This window comes from Myiozetetes cayanensis, unplaced genomic scaffold, assembly GCF_022539395.1.
Source record: "Myiozetetes cayanensis isolate MyiCay16 unplaced genomic scaffold, myiCay2020 scf21, whole genome shotgun sequence".
Lineage (NCBI taxonomy): Eukaryota > Metazoa > Chordata > Aves > Passeriformes > Tyrannidae > Myiozetetes > Myiozetetes cayanensis.
Window position 1 is genome coordinate 7,137,804 of NW_026087423.1, and position 22,306 is coordinate 7,160,109.

General features: G+C 55.6%; 1 protein-coding gene across 1 annotated transcript; it reads right to left on the reverse strand.

The window, feature by feature from the left end:
• Positions 1-311: 311 nt before the first annotated feature.
• FAM222A (family with sequence similarity 222 member A) lies at positions 312-21,067 on the reverse strand. The gene is given in 3 exon segments (XM_050318375.1): positions 312-2,169; positions 2,172-2,950; positions 14,097-21,067. Coding segments are annotated over 3 exon segments (1,422 nt in total). The 5' UTR covers positions 14,314-21,067; the 3' UTR covers positions 312-1,743.
• Positions 21,068-22,306: the final 1,239 nt, after the last annotated feature.

Genomic DNA, 22,306 nt, shown 5'->3' on the forward strand with positions numbered 1-22,306 from the left:
AGAGCATCCTACACGTGCACGTGAGGCCACAGCCCTAATCCCCAGGGATTTGGGCCACGTGCTGCTGTTGGGTGTGAGGCAGAGGCTGGCGCCCGGGATGGATTAATGGCTCAGTGTCGTTAACAGGTTATTTATAGATGCTCCTCCATGCCCTAAAAATCTGCAGGGAGCAGGGGGAGGTCCCAGCTCTGGGGGAGCCCAGGGGAGGCCACAGCAAAGCAAAGAGACTCCAGAGCACACATCCAGCGAGATCCTGGTTTTACTTTGGGAAAAACACCATCCGGACACACGGCTTGCGGGTTTTGTGTTGGTTTTTTTCTTTTTTTCTTTTTTTTCTTTTTTTTTTTTCCATTTGTTTTCTCATTTTTAAAACAATATAGTGCAGCCAGCACTTCTCACAGTAGAATATAATGGTCAATTTTAGTATAAAAAAAAAACATTCTCAGAGATTTGTAAATGCACTTAGTGCTTGAACAGGCTTTCAGGGATACAGTACCTCTTTTCTGAGCACAATCACCTTGGGTTTCATTGGGATATTATTCTTCTTTTACCTTTAAACATCAAAACACTTTGTATTTCCTGGTGAGGAGCCTCTTTTAAATGAACAAATCTATTAAACACGGAATTACACAGAGTGAATAATGGACCATAATGAGCATTTTGGAATTGTTTGGGGGTTTTTAAAAAAAAAAAAAGAGAAAAAAAGGAGGTATGTGAGTGCCCTGGTACCGCGGTCACCTCTAACCCAGAACCAAGGTAGAACTGACAGTAAGGGAGGGAAATAAAACAGCCTGGAAGTGTGAGAGCTGGGGGGTTCCAGGGGGAGAGGGGGTCCTGAACCTCCTGGTTGAGTGGGAATAGGAGCCGGTGGCCACTGCGGGGCCGGGTGAGAGGAGGAGGAGGATGAGGAGGAAGAGGGGTGGGAGGAGACTCTGTAGCAGCCAACACGTAGATGTACAGCCTAGTCAACTAAAAAAAAAAAAAAATTAAAAAAAAAAAATCTGTTCAAGTTTTCAAGTGTTTTTCTTAAATAGCCTCCAGACTGTCCCCAGTTATTAGCTTTAATCAAAGCAGTGCAAGTTACGGACTTCAGCTACAGGTCAGGTGGCCACGCGCTGGCCACACACCGGGCTGGGATCGGCCACCACTGGGCTGGGACTGCTCACCACGGAGCCTCCTGGCCACCGCTGGGCTGGGACAGGCCACTATGGAGCCTCCCGCCACTGCTGGGCTGGCACCGGCCACCATGGAGCTTCCTGGCCATGGCTGGGCTGGGACTGGCTACCACAGAGCCTCCTGGCCACCACTGGGCTAGGACTGGCTACCATGGAGCCTCCTGAACACAGCTGGGCCAGGACCCACCATGGAGCCTCCTGGCCAGCCACAGCACAGGGCTCTGCCCCACACCGACCCGACGCTGCCAGCGCGTGGCAGAGCCTCCCCTCCCTGGATAGCAGCAACTCGTAGCAATTCCCTGTTCACATTCGTGGAGATAAAATGATTTCTGAGCTATATAGACAAGCGGTCCTTCGGCCTCGGCTTCCAGCGGGTCGCGGGTGTATCCAGTCTGGGGACCCCAGTGAAATGCCAGTGTCCCAGGAGCCCTTTCGGCAGCCGACCCTGTGTCCCCCTCCCCGTCCCCCCGCCCTCGCTGCCACGGTCCGGTACCGGTGCAGTGCCGGAGGGGAGCGCGGCTCGCGCCGAAGTCCTCGCCCTGGGTTTGGGAAGAGCAGCATCGGTCCCTTATCTGTAGACGGGCAGGCGGATGTGGGCGTGCTGGTGGTCCAATAGCCTTGGCACAGACACGGTCTCGTAGCCCTTGCCCAGCATCTGTTCCTTGATGCAGGGCGGGTGGATGTCGTTGATGAGATACTCCAGGGACTGGAGGCTGCTGCTGAGGATGGAGGTATTGCAGAGTGTCTTGCTGGGCAGTCCCTCGGCCGGGGGCACCCCCAGCTCGCGGGGCCCGGCCCCCAACTCCGGTGGGTTGTAACAGTCGCTGTTGGGGGTCACCAGGATGCTATTCCAGGGGGGAGCGAAGTACTGCCCCACCGAGAAGTTGCCATGCATGCAGTTCAAGGGGGACGAACTCACCTTCTCGGCCGCGCCGCCCAGGCCGTAGGGGCGCGAGGCGCCTGCACACGTCTCAGGGGACTTGCTGAGGGCCCCCCTCCGCCGCTGCCCCCGCTGTACATTCGCAGGTGCTGCTGCTGCTGCTTCTGCTGCCAGACCAGGTAGTCCATGCCCTCGGGGTAGATGCCCGCCTTGGGTCCCAGGGCGGCAGCCGGGTTGGAGCCCAGCGCCAGGTCGGCGCCCTTGCGGCACTCGGGCAGGACGGTGCCGGTGTAGGCGGTGCCGAAGGCGCCGTGCTTGGCCGGGCTGGGGTGGGCGGCCACGACAGCCGGGCAGCCCGGCTGGGCACCCTGCGCCTGGCACTGCTGATTGATCTGGTAGATGATGCTCTGGATGGAGGGCAGGTTGGAGGGTGGCAGGGCCAGGCTCCTGCCTGCCAGTGGCAGCACTGAGGCTGCCACCGTCACGTTGGGCACAGGACCCTCCAGCTGCTTCTGGCCGCCGTGGTAGCTCAGCTGCCCGGCGCAGGAGGGACCCGGAGCTAAAGTGCTTGAGGCGGGGTAGGGAGCGACGCCCACCTGGGCGGGCGAGAGCTTAGTCCGCTTCCCCTCCGAGTTCTTCACCACGCTTTTGCCGGAGGCTTTGACGATGGCCAGCAGACCCTGGTAGCCGCCGGCGTGCAGGGGGTAGGGGCTGTACCGCTGCCCCGTGGTGTCGTAGCCGTTGACCGTCCGGTTAAGGTGCTTGTGCTGGGGGACCCTGATGTTGGTGGGGAAGATCTTGATGGTCAGCGGGCTGTTGGCCACCTTCTGTGCGTAGGCGTCCAGCTCGGCGGGGCTGGGGTAGCGCGGGGAATGCATCGGTGCCACCGTCTCACCTGCGGGAGCAAAGTGTAGGGTGAATCCGGGACGAGGGGACCCGGCGCCCCAGCACCCACCACCCCCCGCCGGATCCCACCCGCTCCCGGCAGAAACCAGGCCACGGCAACAACCTGCCCCCTCCCGCTGACGGAGTCACTTGTAAGTGGCCTAAAATAAACTCGGTGTGGAGAATGGAAATGTCACTTTACCCAACGGGGGAATCTTTCTCCGAGATTGGATTTAAACTACATTATACAAGCAATTTCATGGGTGCTTTGCGCTGCTACGAGAACCTCACCAAAAATGGAAAAGCATTGCATTTACCAGCCATAAATCAGCAGTTCCTATAATGAGCACAAAAATGTCACTTTTATGCAATTTTACAGATGAACAAAACTGGTGAAATTAACTGTGGTAACCTACTGGAGTCAGCAAAAGCCACTGCAGAAAAAAAAATTATATATGTATATAGTTTTGTTCCTTTCAAACTCTTTCCTGAGCAAGTTTCTGCCATTCTGGTGTGAAAACTCATTTGTCGTTCCCATTATACTTTCATTTGGAGTTTATCTTGAGTATCCAATGAGCCACCAACTGTGAAAATGATTAAATCTACAAAATCTATCTAATAGATGGAATAAATTAGGTGTTTAAAATCTCCACACACACACATACACACACATACACAGAAGTACATGCACGTACACGTCGGCACATGGGAATGATGGTTCCCAGCTGGTCCCCAAACTCCCAGCCCTGCCAAGGGATGTCTGTGGCACACCAGGGTACACATGCCAGACCTGGTGCCTGCTCAGAGGAAGGTTTTGCAAGGTGGAGATGGTCAAATTGGAGGGGTTGGGGTTGGCATCCCCCACTGAGGAGCCCCAGCGCTCCCAGGGACCCTTTCTGAGGTTCCCAGGGAGTGGAGCCCCGCTGTATCCAGGGGCAGGGGACTGCAGCCTCCATGCTGGGGAGCACTGTGCTCCCCATCCACCAGGACCAGCGATTCCTGATGCCACCCCTTGCTGGGTGGCGAAGTCACCACAGAAAAGCTGCACCACTGGGTGCATTCCACACCCCAACAAAGGCCTTTCCTGTCCCAATCCTCTCTGAGTGATGTTTCCATGGCTGTGGCATGCTCAGATGAACCAGGCACTGTGTTAAAACCAGGATTCAGGGGAGGGGAGCATTGGTAGTCGTAGGGCTCCACGTGACCCCCCAGAAGCAGAGGGGGTTTGGGAGAGGCAGCAGTGAGGCCGTGGCCCCTCTCTAAGCTCTCCATGCTGCCCGTGCTCTGCATGCTCTCCGTGCTCTCCAAGCTCTCCATCAGCGCAGTAATTGAACAGGCAGGACGCAGTGCCTGCGCCAGCCATTCCCCCCATTAAGCTGATGTTATGGGCTTTTTACAGGTGTCTTAAATAGACACTGTTATTAACGAGTGTATTAAGCCAATTAAAACCGGTGCCTTTGAGTAGGATTTAATGGAGCTGCCGGGAGACAGGAGGGCACAGCACCAGCAGCTCCCTCCGGTAGGACACGTGCGGGGTGTGTGGCATTGGCCCTGCCAGGGACATCCCGGGCACCAACTGCCCAGCCTCTGGAAAACTCTGGCACAGCTGCAGAGCAGCTGGTGAGGTGTGTGGGCACACGTGAGTGTGCATGGTGGGTTCTGCTGGGCACGGGCACCCCCCAGGCCAGTGAGTGCAGGGGGCTGTGAGTGGGACCGCCCTGCCCAGTGGCACGGCATGGCATGGCACAGAATGGCATGGCATGGCACGGAATGGCATGGCATGGCATGGCACAGCACCGGCAGAGCACAGCACGGCATGGCGAGCCACGCACATCTGCATTCCCCTTCATGCTGGCACCGCTGTCCTTGGAGGTGGCAGCATCGTGAATACTCAATTAACATGACACTAATTAGCTGGTGACACTTGCAGAATCCCTAATGAGCACATTCCAGGGAAACGCTCCTTTCCAAGGAAAAATATTAAAAAACAAGAGGCTGTTGCTGAAGGGAGTGGGGCGCCAAAGCCACTGCAGTTCCCCAGCACACGTCACCAAAGCCCTGTCCCCAAGCACTGCAGGTGCTGCAGGGGGCTGCAGGTGACACTTTTGGCACGGCCCTGTGCAGCCCCCTGGCACTGCCCACTGCTGTGGTCCTGGTGAGCCAAGCCTGGCCAAGCGCATCCCACCCACCAGCCCCAGCGCCGGCGCGTGCCCGGCTGGAGGGAGCCCCGAGCTGCCTTTGTCGCCTCTTTGCGCCAGCTGGGTTGGATGTGACAAGCCACCAATTCGGTGTGTTGTCACATATCAGGGTGACGCACCGAACCCCCGCCGGGAAAATTACAGAGAGCCCGATTTCCCGGCGGCTGCCGGCACGGCGGCGGCGGCGGCGCTCCCGCTCTCCGCAGTAATTACTGCTTTCCAACGGGCTGTAATTACTGAGAGATGCAAACTCGCCCGAGCCACCTCGTCACCCCTCAGGCACAGCCAGCTCTGACACAGCCACTCACCGTCGGGTTTGTCCCCCTTGTCCACCTCCTCTTGAACTTGGACCATCGGAGCCAACACACCAGGGCCGGGTGGGATGAGCGACAGACCCCCGGGGGCTGACACACGCCACCACCATGGCTCTTGCCATCCCTAAACCAAACCCAGCCACTGGCAGCAACAAGCATCCACCAACAGCTTCTCCCAGATGTTACGGTGCCTCCCAGCTCCCTCCCTCACTGGCATTCCCACGGGATGAGTTGGGCACCCCCCAAGGCTCACAGCTCCCCCTCCCTCCCTGACCTGCTCTATTTTTCCAGCCTGCACTCAATAACAGCTAAATAATTGAATCTGCTCAGCAGCCAAAGATTTGGTTTGAATTTTATTGGAATTTTAAATTGTTTTGTTTCTTCAGTATTTTATTACTGTAAATGGAAAATGCATCGCCCGCAGTAATAATCCGATGGCTTTTTATATTACTCCGAGCTTGTGCTCGGAGCATTATTGGAAAGCCAGGCAGAGAGGAGACCCTGGCTAATGGCAGCACGGGCTTATGAGATTACGCCTCCAGCTAAACAACTTTTTACTTTAGCAAATTGGCCACCAAACCCGGCCCGAGCCACAGATGTAAATCCCAGACCCCGCCGGTGCCACGATCTGGAATAAATCTCGGTTTATGGATCGGGGAGCTCCGACCCTGCTGTGCCTGGAGCAGCGGGTCAGTGCAAAATGTCCAACAGAGATTGAGGGCAGCTGCAGGAGGGATGGGAGGGGATGGGAGAAACCCTCCAGAAACCTCTCCTGACATGTACACACGCTGCAGGCATCCCTTGCATCCCCAGTATCCCTTTATTCCCTGCATCCCTTGCATCCCCTTATCCTCAGCTTCCCCCCCATCCTCCCCATCCCCTTCATTCCCTTCATCCCCAGCCTCTCCCATATCCCACTTATCCCCTGCACCCTCACACCCCTGGTGGAGCCAGGATCCCCACACCGTGCCTGGAGGCAGCCACAGCCCTCAAGGGCTGGGAAAAAAGGAAAGATGGGAAGAAAGGAGGGGAGGGAAGATAACCAAAGCCACCCTTACGGCAGGAGAGACCAAGGCTAATGGGAGACCAGCGATCCAAGGCTTGTGCAGCACAAACCCACACACTCCCAGTTACCCCCACCCTCGGCACCACTGGGACACAATGGGCTCAGTGAGACCCAGCTGCTTGGCCCCCCTAATTGCCCTGTCAGGCCCCCCTAATTAACCCTGCCAGGCCCCCCTAATTAATTCTGCTTTCAACTGTACTCTTTAAAGGCCCTAAAGCAGTTACAAAGTGGGGAGTGAGGCCGGGTTAACAGCACAGCCCTAAATTTCGACCCTTGGGGCCGGGCTCCACGGCAGTGACAGACCTGATGGGGCTGCTCAGCTGTCAGTCAGGAAGCAATCCGGGCACCCGAGAGCTCACAGAGCGGCAGCATCCAGCTCCGGCTCTGGCAATCACAGCCTGCCTGGATAAAGCAGTTGTGGGATCAAAATGGCACCAGGAAGGATGCTCAGGACCAGGAAGGATGCTCAGTATCAGGAAGGATAGGATGGATGCTCAACACAAGGAAGGATGCTTGGCAACAGGAAGGATCCTCAGTACGGTGAAGGACACTTGGTAATGGGAAGGATGCTCACAACCAGGAAGGATGTTTAGGACCAGGATGCTCAGCACGAGGAAAGAAACTTGACACCGGGAAGGATGCTCAGGACCAGGAAGGACAGGATGGACACCCAGCACCAGGAAGGATGCTCCATGCTGTTCCCACAACCCAGGTGCCTGTGTATTCCCCAGCCTGCTGGGGGACAGAATTCCTGTCTGTGTTCTCTCTTCCCTGGAGGAGGGCAAGCACAGGTACTGGCAATTTGTGCCTTTAATTTCCAGGCCATGATGCTGCAGGAGACACTGCGAGGCAGTTGCCTGCCTCTGGAAGAGGACAGGGAGCAGGACATGGGGTGTACAGGGGGTACATCCCAGGGATCAGCGCCAGCAGCCCTGAGCAAGGACTTCACGGGGAGAAGCCAAGAGGAATGTTGTGGCAGCACATGGCACCTCACTGGTTAACAGCAGCACAGACACTCACTGCTCCCTCCCTCCCCTCCATTCCTTTTGAGATAAGATGGGACAATCCCTATTTTTACACATCGAAAGCGCTACAATATTTTGCAATAAATGAAAGAACTAATCTCAGCAGGAAATCTTTATAAAGCTGCCGAAGGCGACGTGCGGCTGGAAGCTCCCTGGAGCTGCACACGGGCCTTGCTTTCTCCTGGTCCCAAAGGAAAATGTTTTCCACCCTTTTACAGATGGGAAAAAAGCATCAATGGAGGGCTCAGCCCCGAAAAGCGAGTGAAATGTGACAGCAGCCGAAGAAAACCATCTGCCCCTGCTCTGCCTTCATGTGGTCCCATTGACCACATTCACCCTGTGAAGGGGCATTTCCTGGGAGCCCTGAGAATCCTGCCAAACCTCGCCCTCCCTCCTCACCCTCATTGTCCCTTCCCATCCTTGCACTCCCTCTTCCCATTCTCACCCTCCCTCTTCCCATTCTTACCCTCCCTCTTCCCACCCTTGCCCTCCCTCCCCATCCTGCCCTGTCCCTCTTCCAGGAAAGTGCTGACATTTCCAGCCCTGAGCTCGTGGTTTGCTCCTGCCTGGCCTCCCAGAGCCAGCAGGGCAGAAGGGCAGCAATTAGGCAGGATTTTTAATTTGCACAGGGGCAGGAGGGGGTGGGAAAGGGAGCGATGCCGGGGGGAGGCAGGAGTATGCTGGGGACCTGAGCAGACCTGCCAATGGCTCTTATTAAAAAATAATAGTGCTACAGCCTCCAAATGAATTAAATTCTTTGAGAGCCAAGAGCTCATCCCCAGCTTTGGGACCAGTATCCCTGTTCCCCTTGCAGCAAGGAGATCCCAATGCCTTCAAAGCTTCAAAAAGCATCAAAAAATCCCCTTTATCTCTGCCTGCTACACTGGGAACAGATTTTGCAAGAGCTAAACCCTAAATATTTGCAAAACACTTGGAAGAAACCTCAATATTTGGGAAACACTTGGAAGAAAACAAACAAAAGCTGCTACATTTAACAAATCAGCACAGTCCTTCAAGTTTGGGTCTGAGCCCCAGGTGGCAAAGCTGTTTGGGCAGGAACTGGCTGCGCTGAGGGCTGGAGGGCAAAGCCTGGCACAGCTGGGGCCAGGAGCCGGGTGGTGACCCCTGGCCAAGGGCAGGGCAAAGCCCGAGGGGGGGTCCAAGTGGAGCTGAGGGGTGGCTGGGGCTGCTGCCAGACCTGCCCAGACCCAGGGTGAGCTGTGGGTGGGCATGGGGGTGCAGCCCCCAGCCTGGACAGAGCAACCACAGGTCCTCTGAGCCCCTCACGCTGTTTTTTGAGTGCTGTTGGGTGCGGGGACCACCGGTGCTGTGCCCCTAGTGCCACACTGGGCAGGTTGTGCTGCTGTCACATCGCCCTGGCTCTCCCACCCTGTGATGTGCCGTGGTTTCTATGGTGACAGTGTCCCCAGGATGGGAGGTGCAGAGGCCACGGCAGATGTGGCGGGGGGTCCCCAGAACCCCCACCAAGAGCCAGGGACTGTAGTCACCCACGACCAGCACCCTCAGCATCACTGCACTGTCCCCAAAATCACCGTGTCCCTGCTGCAGAGTCCCCACTGCGGGACCCCCCGAACCCCGGCGTGGAGCACCATCGGTGCCAGGAGCTGAGACAAACACGCCCTGGCCCTGGGGGCTTAAATTAAACCAACTACAGAAATAATAGTGGGAGAAATCCATCTGAATAACCGTAGGTGGCAAACCCCACGCGGCAGCGCCGGAATCTGCAAAGACAACAAAATTCATGACAAAGCACAAAGGGAAGCGCCGGGCTTCGCCGTCCCCAGATATTCATCCGTTAACACGTTCCCTTTTTAGGCTGACATGTCATTTCAGACGGGCCTTTCTTCCTCCCCTTTCTTCTCCCCCTCGTCGGCGCGCGGCTCTGCCGAGGCGGCTGCTGAATTGGATCACCTCAGGGCGAGCACTTTATTATCTGCAGTCAAAGCGTCACCACAAATACCCGTCTACACACACACGTGTCACTTCCCATTTGTCTCCTCCACGAGGTATTAGCGCGGTGCCGTGCACGGTGCACCGGCCAGCGCAGACACACCGTGCCACCGCAGCCACTGTGCCACCGCAGCCACTGTGCCATCGTGGCCACCACTGACCACTGCAGCCACCATGTTGGTGCAGCAAAGGCCAATGGTGCAGGAAGAGGGGCCATCATGGCCATGAGGATGCCCTGGTGCCACCCCAATTGCACTCCCACGACACCCCGATGCCACCCCAACACCATCACAATGCTGCCACAATACTGCCTCAATGCCACCTGTATGTCACCCAACACTGCCCCAGCACAGTCCTGATGCCATCCCGAAGGCATCCTGCGGCCATCCCAACACAACTGCCACGCCAGAGCCATCCCAGTGCCACTTATCTGAAGCCAACAGAGCCCTGAGGCCACCCCAATGCCATCCTGAGGCCATCCCAACACAACCCTATGCCAATGCCATTCCAGTGCTGCCCCAGTGCCACCCTTTGACACCCAACATAGCCCTGATGCCAACCCAGTGCCATCTCACCACACAGTCACTGAGAGGACCCTGTGACCAGGAGGAGATCCCACCACCCTCAGCAGTTCCACAGCTCCTCCCAGCTGCCCCCGGCCCCTCTGCCCATTCATCTACAGCCAATTAGTACTGGAATTAATTTAAGACACAGGCTTTGCACCTGCTGAGGGGAGCAGGGTGGGCGCTCCCAATGCAAAGTGGCCCATCCTGGGGTCTGCCAGTGCCCAGCCGATGGATTGGTGTAATCCTGGGAAGTGGGCACTGAGCCCCCCCTCAGCCTCCATCCCCACCATGCACGTGACCAATGGAAAAGTGTTTTTGCAGCGATTCCTGGCAGGGAAAGTGCAAGTCAACAGCACATTTTGGGCCCAGCAGTTAATTGAACTCCCTTTTATGGCACGTACATAAATACACAGAACCATCATTAACCGATCCCTTCCAGAAAGTGAAAATGAAAGAATTAATCTTACTTCACTCATGTGTAACCCCTCATGAAATTAAAATGATATTTTATGGGTGTGTACATGAGCAGAGCCTGGCTGCAGCCACTCTAATGAAAATGCCCTTGGAATGAGCAGAATTGGGTAACGAGGAGCCATTAAACAGGCCTTCATCCCATGTACAATTAAACAGGTTTATCACTGATGAGAGTCCCCACGGGTGAGCGGGGAGAGGTGTGGGTGATCCCAGAGCGGGATGCCCACTCGCTGAGCCCTGGCCATCACCTCTCATAAGGGCCATCCCCTCTCATTGGTATTTTAATACCCAGACAGACCCCGGGAGGGCTCATGCCATCCCCAGAGAGTCATTTATGACACTGTCCCAGCAGGGCTGAGGTGACAGGTCCCACAGGAGGATGTGCACAGTGACAGAATCATGGAGTGGCTTGGGTTGGAAGAGACCTTAAAGTTCATCCCATTCAACCCCCCAGCATGGGCAGGGACACCTTCCACTACCCCAGGTTGCTGCAAGCCCTGTCTAACCTGGCCTTGGACACTGTAGGGATGGGGCAGCCACAGCTTCTCTGGGCAACCTGTGCCAGGGCCTCAGCACCCTCACAGGGAAGAATTTCTTCCCAGTATCCCATCTAACCCTGCTCTCTGTCAGTTTGAAGCCATTCCCCCTTGTCCTGTCCCTCCATGCTCTTGTAAAGAGTCCCTCTTCATCTTTCTTGTAGGCGATGGAGGATGCTCCTGAGGTTAGCAGGGAGGGAGCTCTGTGAGCTCACCACGGCTCCCAGCTCTTTATGGATCCCAGCCCCTTAGGGGGAATACATCCTGCCCTCCTCCACACATCCAGCCCCAGGCTGGCTGGAGTAGGGCACATGGGAAGTAACATTTAATTACATACCAGCCACTGCTCTGTTACTGCCGAGAACAGGAGCAGCAAAGAGTTTGGTCAGTCTGAGAGGGGTATTATTTGATTTATAATTTAAATAAAGCTCAGGATTCCTGTAATGCGCCCAGAATAAAATCAAAAGGGACCAGGCTGCTGCAGTTAATTGGACGTGATATTTTCCTGAGGATGCTGCTTCTCCACAGGCTCCTGCTCCTCGGCTGGAGGCACAGGCAGGGCTGGGAGGGCTCTGGCACCCTCTTGCATCCTCCTCCTTGAGGATGTAATGCCAGAATGCTGGGCTAGTGCCTGTGGAACAGCCCTGGGAATACTGGCTGGCAATGGTGAGCATGGCAGCAAAGTCACCTCCATCTTTACCAGGATGGATTTTGTGGGATGCTCTGAGCCCACTGGGATGCAGCTGCACTGGTGCAGGGGGCACAGAGATGGGGGGATGACAATTAGCAGGAGAGGCAAGGGGCAGAACTGTGGGGCAAAGACACTGGGCTGGGAGCTCCCTGCATGGGCAGGAAAATTAGTCAGCTCACCTTTTACGTGAAATTAATACCAAAATTAATCAGCGGCGCGGGCAGGATAATAGGATTTCACAGTGGTGCCGGGCCAGACGGCCAATGTGCCGAGAGCCAGACTCATTTAATATCGACAGAAACAATGCCAGAGGACAGAAATAAGACCCATAAAGATAATTACTGAGATACTCAGGAGCAAATTAAGTAATCAGAAGCACTTCTAAATTGCGCCTGGTTTTAAGAGAACGCTCTCCGTGTCGATTACCTACACGGGCGTTCTGGAGGCTCGGCCCTGTGCCGGCTCTCCAGCCCCTCCACGCCGCGCTCACCGCAGGTGCCATAAATAAAGAAGGGAAAATTGTATTCCAAGCCAGATGCGTGGCCCTGGATGTCACCTGCAATTTAATTTGCACTGGTGGGAGGCAGGGAGCAGCGAGACGGGCCGGATTGGCCCATAATGAGCGGAAACATACGGGCAGCTAAACTTTGATTAAGGTGACCTGGCTGGTGGCGGCCGGCAGCAAGCGCGGCACAGGGGTCTGGAGGGGAGCTCAGCCCTGCTGTGTCCCCCCACCAGGGGACACAGGGTGAGCCTATGGGCTCCTACTTCCTAAACCTCCTTATTTCAGCATCTTGACTGGTTGGGAAATGCTGGAGAGCACCAACTCCATGGCAGGAGGGTGCCCCTGGGCCTCACCCTGTGAGTTGAGATGATCCCCAGCCCTGGGCTGCATCCAGGGAATGCTGCAGGGACCAGCAGGTGTATTCTGACCTCAGCATCACACCAGCTCAACACCAACATACTCTGTGCTGAACACCTCCAATCTCCAGCAAACCCTGCCAGGCTCATCCTGCCCACAGGTCTTGGACCTTGTGGGCACGGCTGAGCTAACTATCCCATTGCAATGAGGTGCTCTAGGAGCTGGACACCTCATGCCAGCCCTGTGTCTCATGATGCCCAAGCATGATGGATTGGGAACAATTTTACAAGAGCAACATACATTTTCCTTCCAGGCACTGACAAGGAGGAGACCTGGGCAGCACCACATGCTCTGATGCACTGCAAGCTGCTTCCTTGCCTGTGACATGTGGGTGCCCATCACCTCACCTCTGGACTGGGTATTCTATTCCCTGTGCTGGATACTGGGGAGCTTCACACAAAAAAATCACAGGATCTGGAACAGTTTGGGTTGGAAGTCACCTTAAAGACCACCCAGTCACACTTCCCTGACATGGGCAGGGACACCTTTCACTATACCAGGTTGCTCCCAGCCTTATCTAACCTGGCCTTGAACACTTCCAGAGGTAACTTTCAGAGATAAAATAACTTCCAGGGACAAAATAACTTCCAGGAACAAATAACCCTCCTGTCTGGCAGTGTAACCCACACCACACCAGAGTGATGCCAGGGGTCCCCAGGGTGGTCAAGCATCACCCGTGCCAGGCTGAGTCAGCTGTGTCGGGGTGCCCAGGTAGAGGGAAAAAAACGTCTCCAGGAAAATCCAGCTCATTAAACAAACGCCCGGGGGCTGTCACAGCCTAACAAGCAGAGCTTTAGCAGCTGATTTGTCTTCAGCCGGCAATGTTTAAAAATCCAACTGAGACCAGCAGAAAAATATCCACTCCCCTCTTTAAAACACACATTCATCACTTGAGAATCTTAATGCGTCTTTCCCAGCCGGGGAGGTCAAACACGCCTGCCTAAAGCAGGCTCATTAAATATACATTTAATCACGGTTTGGATTGAGAGACAAAGGCTGGGAGAGACAGGTGCTTTGCCGGAGTGACCTTTTGGATCCCATTTTAATGTAACTAGTTTACAGCTTATCTGAAAGGCCAGCTCCTGGGGAAGGCGAGCTGCAGCAAAACGGGGAAAGTAATTAGGGGGGGAAGGGCCGGGGTGGTTTAGGGGGCTGTGGAGCTGGCGATGGCACCATCCGCTGCTGCCGCCGCGCTTCCCAGGCAGCTCTGCAACATTTGCTGAAGTTGGACTTATCAACCACAGTAACCCAATTTAATTTGCTTATCTTGGCTCCTTCCTCCCCCCCCTCCACTTCCCGCTTCTCCTGCTCTTTTTAATTATCGGTTAAATAAATGTCTTTTTCAATAAGGCAAACAGCATCAAAGCGGGTGCCCGCCCCCCCAGGCACTTACACTTGCGCGGCTCCAGCGCCTTGTTGGGGCAGGGGAGGTGCTGGGCTGGGGGGTTCTGGGTCCTCTGCAGACAGGCCAGCATGGTCTGGGTTTCCTGGTGGGCACTGCCGCCCCGCACCCTGTGAGAGAGAAGAGACACGGGTGAGGGAGGGGACCTGCCCACCCCACTGTCACTACCCCCGTGCCCACCCAGCAGAGCTGGTGGCAGGACCTCCATGGCGCTCAATGCCCTTTGCTCCTCTGGAGATAAATAACTAACTCTGAAAGCCAGAAAGAAATAGGAATGTATATAAAAGAAATGAAGGTCTCAGTGGGTGATTTGTGCTGCCTGCAGAGCTTTCTGCCCTTCCCACTGGGAATGGGGCAGAGCTGGGGCATCCCCCCGGCACGGCGCTCCAGCAGTGCCAGACTGCTCTGCCAGCGTGCCAGCCAGCACCTCCCGGCACAGAGTGACCCTGGCCAAGGCTGGGGAAAGACAGTGTTAACATCCCACTCTGGGTCCTGGGATCTGTCGCCAGCTCCCAGCTGGCATCAAAATCTGCTCAACAAAAGCTGGAGGGGTCAGGCCAAAGTCACCGCCGCCACCGCGCTGCTCATTGTACGCCCTTCACCAGCCGCCGCGAGGCCGTGAGTTATAACCAGTTGCTGCTGACACCCTCCCACTGCTCCGGCTGGCGCGGGAAGAGATATTCCCACTTGGAGAGGGCAGGGAGACATGGGCGGGAGCAGCAGGAAAACAGGCAGTGATGCCCATCCACGGTGTCACAGCTCTTGAGCCACTGCTCTCCGGCTGAACGCTTACGGATGGCCAGGGGGCACAACTGGAGGTCACGAACGGGTGTCACTGCTGGGTACATCACTTCATCTTCTGTTGGGGGGGAATCGTGACCTCCTGCAGCCATCCGGGATGTTTCCCACATGTCCCAGTGTTGGTGAGCGGTGCTGGCACTGCCGTGCAGGGGAGTGATGTGGTGGCCTCGGGCACGTGGTGGCCTCGGGCAGGCGCTGGCAGAGCCCGTGGCCATCACTGCCAAGAAGCAAAGCACGGACGGATGATCCCAGAGCCGTGCCCGGGGCTCTCTGTGCTTCACTGGTTTAAATGTCACCCTTTGAAACCCCTTCACAGTCACCACAGGCACAGACGGTACCTGCACGTGTGCCGCTTGCTCCCGCAGGCAGGGGGTCCCAGGCCCTGGGATTGTCCCTGGAATGGGATCCATGCAGGGTGTCTGTGCCTTGGCTGGGCTCTGCCCATGGGGCTGGGGGTTTCACCCCATCTCCCCCCAGCAAACCGGTGGCATGGAGACTCATCGGCAAAAGGTGTGAGGAGGAGGAGGGGAGGAAGAAGTAATCTAATACCGAGCAGGTGTCTGGAGAACCCAAATTGTGCTGTTTTCTCCTAATAATGAAGTATTCATGAGTAAAAGCCTTTTTCACTACTTTCTTAAGATACTAATTTCACAACAAGCGCCTTGTTACCATGCAATTATTCCAATCGTGCATTTCTCCCAGATTCCATCTGTCCTCGCGCTCTCTAAATGAAAGACAATCATGTAACCACCTTTCATTATTCACTATTTTACTTTCAGCAAAGGTACCCTGAAAGAAATGATTTCCTCTGAAAGGGACTTTTATTCAGTTTCAAAACCAATTTTCTCCTATTACTGTCTTAAAAAAAAAAAGGAGGGGGGCAGGGAGGTGTTTTTATTTCATGCATTACATATCCTTTGTTAACGCAGCTCGCAGTAAAAGCAGCCGTATCCATTTTCTGGCTTCGATTTCTGGTAATTTTAAAATATGCCATTACAATCAGGCAGAAATTATACAGTTTGAAAAGAGAATGAAGTGCTTCTTATTCAGAGGCTGAGCACACTTGACTGCCAGGAGCTCGCCTCTCCCCGCCGGGACTCGGGGTTCATTACGCAGCCCTGCTCCCGGTGCCTCAGCTCTCCCGGCACGCGCCCACCGCCTGGATTTTCCGTGCCAGGAGCCGCCTGACCCCGTCCCTGTCCCCATCCCTGTCCCTGCAGGGTGGACGCAGGTCAGGGCACCCGGGGCCGTGCGGGGGATGGATGACGGCACTGGCTCCTGCTGTACCTGAGCCCCAGCTCTGCAGTGACCTCAGGGCTGGCGTCCCGCCGGGTGTCACCATCTGGCCGATTAGCAATGGACGTCACCTCCTCCCTGCGGAGAGGCGGCTCCTCATGGGGACATTGACCTGTGTCCCTGGCAGACACTGGCGCCGTGGGCGGCTCGTGCCATTGCTGGATGAGGATCAGGTAACTGATGGTCCTTGGGGAAACAGCTGAGAGCAAGAAGAAAGCACCCAGGGGACCGCTGAATCCATGTGCCAGCATAGGGAAAGTATGGGAAAAGCACCCAGGGGATCACTGAATCCATGTGCCAGCACAGGGAAGGCAAGGGGAAAGCACCCAGGGGGTCACCAAAACCATGTGCAGGCACAGGGAGGGCACGGGTGCAGCCCTGGTCCAGGGAGGTGCTGGTGACCTGTCACAGCAGCTGAGGGCACCCTTGACTCTGGGGCCCAGCAATGCACGTCCCTGGGGACACCCCCACGCTGGCGAAAGTTGTCACCATTGTCACCACCACTGCCGTACACAGCCCAGCACCCTCCTGAAGCCATCCCCACCCTGCCCAGGGAGCATCACTGAGATGCAGGAGCCACCTGCCAAACCGAATAAAGGCACCGATTAATTCAGACCCCGGCTCTGCCCTCGTCTCCCGGCGTCTCGCAGCAGAGATGATTTTTCCGACAGCTACGTTGCACTTCACGGGCACACTCAGAACCACGAGGGCTCCGGTGCCACAACACCATCCATCTGTCCACCCTGGCACCCTGCCGGGGGCCCCAAGCTCCCAGAGCGCCCGTGGGCGGGAGGGTGGGCGCCCGGCACAATGGGCATCTGTGCCACGGTGGCATTTTGTTAATGCCGCTCAGAAAAGCCCCTGAATCAGCTGATGGGAATTGGGCACTGGGCTGTCCAACGCTTAGCGCCGGCTTAGTTAGCTCCATCTGCATTTGAACTAATTCCAATCAGCAGGATCCGATTTAGTTCAAGCTGCTCTGGCTCTTTCGTGGCAGGAAAGGCAACACTCAGCAGTTTTGCCGGAACGCCCCGCATCCGCACGGCCTCTGCCCAGGCTGTGGATCCACCACCATCCAGCCAGCACTGCTGTACATGGCAAGACATTCCCACCAGGACGCCCAACCCTGCATCCCACAACTCACAACTGGCATCATCTAGAATCTCAGAATGGTTTGTGTTGGGAGGGACCTTACATTTCATCCCATTCCACCCCCCTCCCTTCCACTAGAGACACCTTCCACTAGACCAGGTTGCTCCAAGCCCTTTCCAACCTGGCCTTGAACACTTCCAGGGATGGGGCAGCCACAAGTCCATCCTTCCCCTCTCCCACTACTCCTTCCCGCCCCACACCCAGCTAATCCATCTCGACATCACACTATTTATAAGCCCAAGGTCTTCGTGACTTTAATAAAAAACACCACCCTCTATGTCTAAAGCCCGAGTGACGGGAGGGTTTGGCACCTCCTCTGACATCAGTGGCTGATAAGTCGGGCTTATCTCCTCTGAGAGCCCTGCGAAGGTCCCTCCGGCGAGATAAGGCCAGCGCAGCTGTCGATAGAGGCTTTCACAGGCGAGGATTTAGATAAAAGAAAATGTGACGGGAGGGGGAGAAAAGAAAAAGGAACTTTTGAAGTCTCAGCCTGAAGTGGGTCTGTGCGGTTGCTGGGCAATGGAGGGTAGCGGACAGGGCAGGGATGGTGAGGGACAAGGTCTTGGTCACCATCCAGGCTCTGCTGCAACATGTCTGCATCCTTCCCTGGGCACTATTGAAGTGTAATCCCATGAAAGAGGAGTTTTGGGGGTTAGGAGAGGAAGGAGGGGATGAACAGGGACACTGCAAAGCTGTTTGAGTCATGCCACTGCCAAGTCCCCCATGGTTATTAAAAGTCAGTGCTGGGTTTGGCACAAGAACAGGAGGTGACGGGGTCAGCCCAGCTGGGAGAGGCACAGGAGGCTCCCAACAGCACCCAACACACAGACGGGACAGCATGGGAGCCAGGCCAAGGCTGGCAGCAAGCAGGGAAAAAAAGCAAAAGCCCTCATTGGTCCCTGGTGTGCTAAGTAAAACAAACACAACCCACTGCAGTGCCAGGGCTACTCACCATGACCAGGGACACCCCTGTCCCTTGTCCCTCCATGGATGGAGGAGAATCCCACTGCCCCTCCAGAGTGCTCCTGTTCCCTGCAACACTAGGAACATTGGTGCTACACCCACAGCAGCCCTGGTACAGCCACTGCCACCATCCCTGGTCCCCACAGACACTGGTTTCCCATCCAATGGCACCCTGCAAGGGTGAGGAGGTACCAGAGGAGGAAGGCTTCCTCTCTGCATGCAGCAGGTGCCCATCCCATTGCAGGGTGAGCAGGATTTTGGCTGGTGCTGCCTACTGGCATCACAGTGGTACCGGCAGCTGCCATGGCAGCTCATGTCAATATCCATCCAGATTTAGGGTGGAAGGGATTGCAGCACTCAGCCAGTGATGCCACAGCTCAGCCCTACAATGGGTAAGCATGGAAAGGTCACTCCACCATAAACCATGGCAAGCACTAGGTAAAATAAAGCCCAAAGTTTGCCACTGAGGGTGCCACGAGGCACAGACGGTACTGCCGGCCACCCCACGACCTTCCCTTGCCCGCCTGCTGCTCCATCCCACCCGGATAATCCGCTCCCCTCCGCGTGCTCCAGCCCCAGGCCTTTCAGGGGGCCCTGTTAATAATTAAATGTTAATCTAAAAAGCAATTTTAGCTGCAGTGCTGCAGATCTGGTTAGAGATTACATTAGCATGTAAGAGTCAAGGGTAATTTTCTCTAACCCCTCTTGTGATCTTTAAAACCCGCAGATCTTAAAGCAACACCAGCTCCTCTGATTAAAATTGGAAGCTGGGGTTTGCAATGGATAATGATGCTGGAAGTGATTATTTTGCTGCTCAGGGTCTCGCTGGAATGGTGGGGAAGTGGGGAGCTGGGGGGAAGGGGGGGACTGAGGAAGTGACCCAGACCAGCCAAGTGGCTTCTCCCAGCCCGTGCCTTGTGGAGATGTTGGGAAGATGCCAGGGTGAGCCTGGGACCTGGCACTAAGCAGAGCTGTGACACACTGAGCATCCCCATTTCCCACTTCCCCAGAGCCTGCATTTACTTACAGAGCTAACATTTTGCTGCCAGAGGAACGGTGCTTTTTTTGGGCTGATGTGACACCAGGATGGCATGGAGCCCAAGAGCCATGGCACACAGCCAGGGACAGAGTGGCACCAGAGCTGGACAGAGCATCCTCTCGCTGCTGGCATCTTAGGGCAGCATCTAAGTCTCTCCCATCCCACTCAGAACTGAGGTTTCTACTCCTATGGTTGCTCCAAGAAGAAATCTCTTATACTGCTCGGTCAAATCAACATCCAAAAATACCCCAAAATAACCTTTGGCTTATGAGCAGGGCCAGGGGGACTGGAAGGGGGCACAGCAAATCACCTCCTGAGCAGTGCGAATGACCCGATGGAAGAAATATGGTATCAGATGTGTCCGTAATGATGGAATTAAAAAAAAACCCCAACAATTCAAGTGCTGTTGAGCATTTGCAGACATCCCCGCACAGGGCTCGGGCGGCCTGGTTAAATTTATGTGTCAGCTTTAAGGAGGCCTCTCATCAAATGAGCTATTTTGGGCAGAGATTAAAGATCTATTTTCGCTGTGAGCGGGAACAGCTCTCGAACAGGTTAATAATGATTCTGGAAAGCCATGCACCTCCAGCGCCCCAGGGCAGGGACTTGGAACCTGGTCAGCGTCGGGGGGGTCCTAGAGGGTGCCTGAGCCACGAGGGTGGGGGATCACAGCGCAACAATGCCCCAACCCGCTGCCATCCCGGAGGGGAGGAAGGAGCCCCGCGTGCTGCGCCAGGCGCTGAGCAGCCGTGGGTAATTGGAAGTGGCAGACGCTGGCACGGTGCTGCCGAGAAGGTCATTACGTGGGACTGGGAATGAAATGCCAGGAGTGAGGGGGGGGAGTGGCCCTGTTAGCAAAGGTCAGGGCCCCACTCGGCGCCAGCAGTGTTTTTGGCAGAGCTCAGCCCTGGCTGTGTGCACTGGGGTCCTGGCAGGGCCAGCATGCAGTGTGGGAGCAGGACCTGCCTGTACGGACGTGCCCCCTCTGGTGTGGTACCAGCTCCTCAAATAAAACCTCCCTCATCTGACACAATCGTGCCATGCCTTCATCCTGCACGTGGATGGGGAGGAGGGGCTGGAGAGATGAGCCCACTGAGCTGTCCACCATCCCATCACAGATGGTCAAGATACTCATGGGCTTTTGGTCCCAGCCCCAGCAGGGACACGGGATCAAACCATCAGAAAAGCCAAGCTGCTCTAGGAAGGCCTCCAGAGCAGCAATTAAAAGCACCCTGGACCCCACCCCAGCATGGGCATCCACACCTTGGACACCTGCAGCACCTACGTCTCCAGCTGAGATGCAACAAACTCAACACAGCAGAGACCAAAGCTCTCCACTACAGCTCCTACCCCATCCTGGCTCCCTCCTGCCCCATCCTAGTGGCCCGACTGCCCCTCGCAGTGACAGGTCCCTGTGCCCCCATGGCCACAGTGGCAGCACCGCAGTGCCCCAGCTGTGGCAGTCGGGCGTGCGCTGCTCCGTAATTACAGCCCCGAGTGCCTGAGCTGTGAAAGAATCTGACGAAGGAATCCAGGGTAGATCGCGCTGCTGAAATTACTATAATCAAAGGCTTTCACAAAGGCTTCAAATGCAACCAATTACCCTGAAAGGCGAGGCAAGAAAGAAAACAAATTAGCATGTTTGCACAGAGCCTCGGCGCAGTGCACACATCGCCCTGTGCCGCCCTCGACCCCGGTCGGCCGCTGCTCCCCATCCCCGGGTCCCACTCCCCATCCCTGGGTAGCCTCTCTCCCAACTCCCCATCCCCATGGCAGGTCCGTATCCCCACATCCTGCTCTGTCACCGCTGCCCCGCTCGCAGCTGCACACAAAGGGGCTCTGTGCCCGTCCCTCGCCCCGCGGCCACTGCTGCCCTGCCCGCACACAAAAGCCCTGCCTGTGCCACGGCCGGGTCCGGCGCAGGCTCAGGGCCTTGCCAGGGTGGCCTGGGGAAACCTCCCTCCCTTCTCCCTTGACACTGGTGGGGGTCTCTGGGCAAGAGGAGGTGAGGAGGGTCCTCAGATGCAGCCCCTTGTCACCTACTGACAGCTGGGGAAAGCATTCATGGCAGGGACCCCCCACCCTCCCCTCTGTACAGTACACTTCATCTGGCTGCCAGTCTAGGGGAAAAGAAGGGGAAAAAGGGGGAAAAAAATAAAAATCAACTTCTTCCTTTTAATATTTAACACGAGTCCACCACCCTCAGTCTATTTGGTAATACAAAGCTCTGGAGATTTAAACCCTTCTCACCCGGAGAGATGGAAATGAATGGTGCTCTTTAATGAGCTGGTTCAGCAGAAAAGATAGATTTCCAAGATTACTGTAGGAATTCTTATAATTGATGTGTACTTTTGTAACAAGGATTATACCACCATCCGGCCAAGTAATTCCTGCTCTTTTTCCCCCTTGTCCCAAGCTCACCTTGCTTCTGGGGTTCCCTGAGGGACAGGGACCAGACTGTGTCCCCAGAGGGAGAAAGCAACATTGGAGGGGGGGGGGGAAGAAAAAGACAAAGAAAAATTAAATATTTTTTTCTTATTTAGCCATAGACAACCTAATGCAGCCACCAAATGGGAAAATAAGGCATCTCTCCAGATTTCTACATTTGTTTTACAAATCCCTACTTTCCCCACCGATCCGGGGCCGGATGAGCTGCTGAATGCCGAGTAATTAAAAGGAACAGAGAACAATACTCAGCGCTGCCTAAGAACGCGGAGTTTCCCTCAGATGTTTGTAGCAATTGTATGAAAATGTACCAGGCGGGATGGGGAGAGCTGACAGCCGGGATTGGGAGCAGCCGGGATCCGAGCTGGCTGCCTCCCCCGCCTGATTGGCATTAATTGTGCGCGTTTGCAAAGCAGAACGGAAAGTCTGACACGAGCTTCGAGCCAACATTTCTTTCTAATAGTCTTAATGATTACGACGAGAGCTGATGATCATTGCAGAGTGT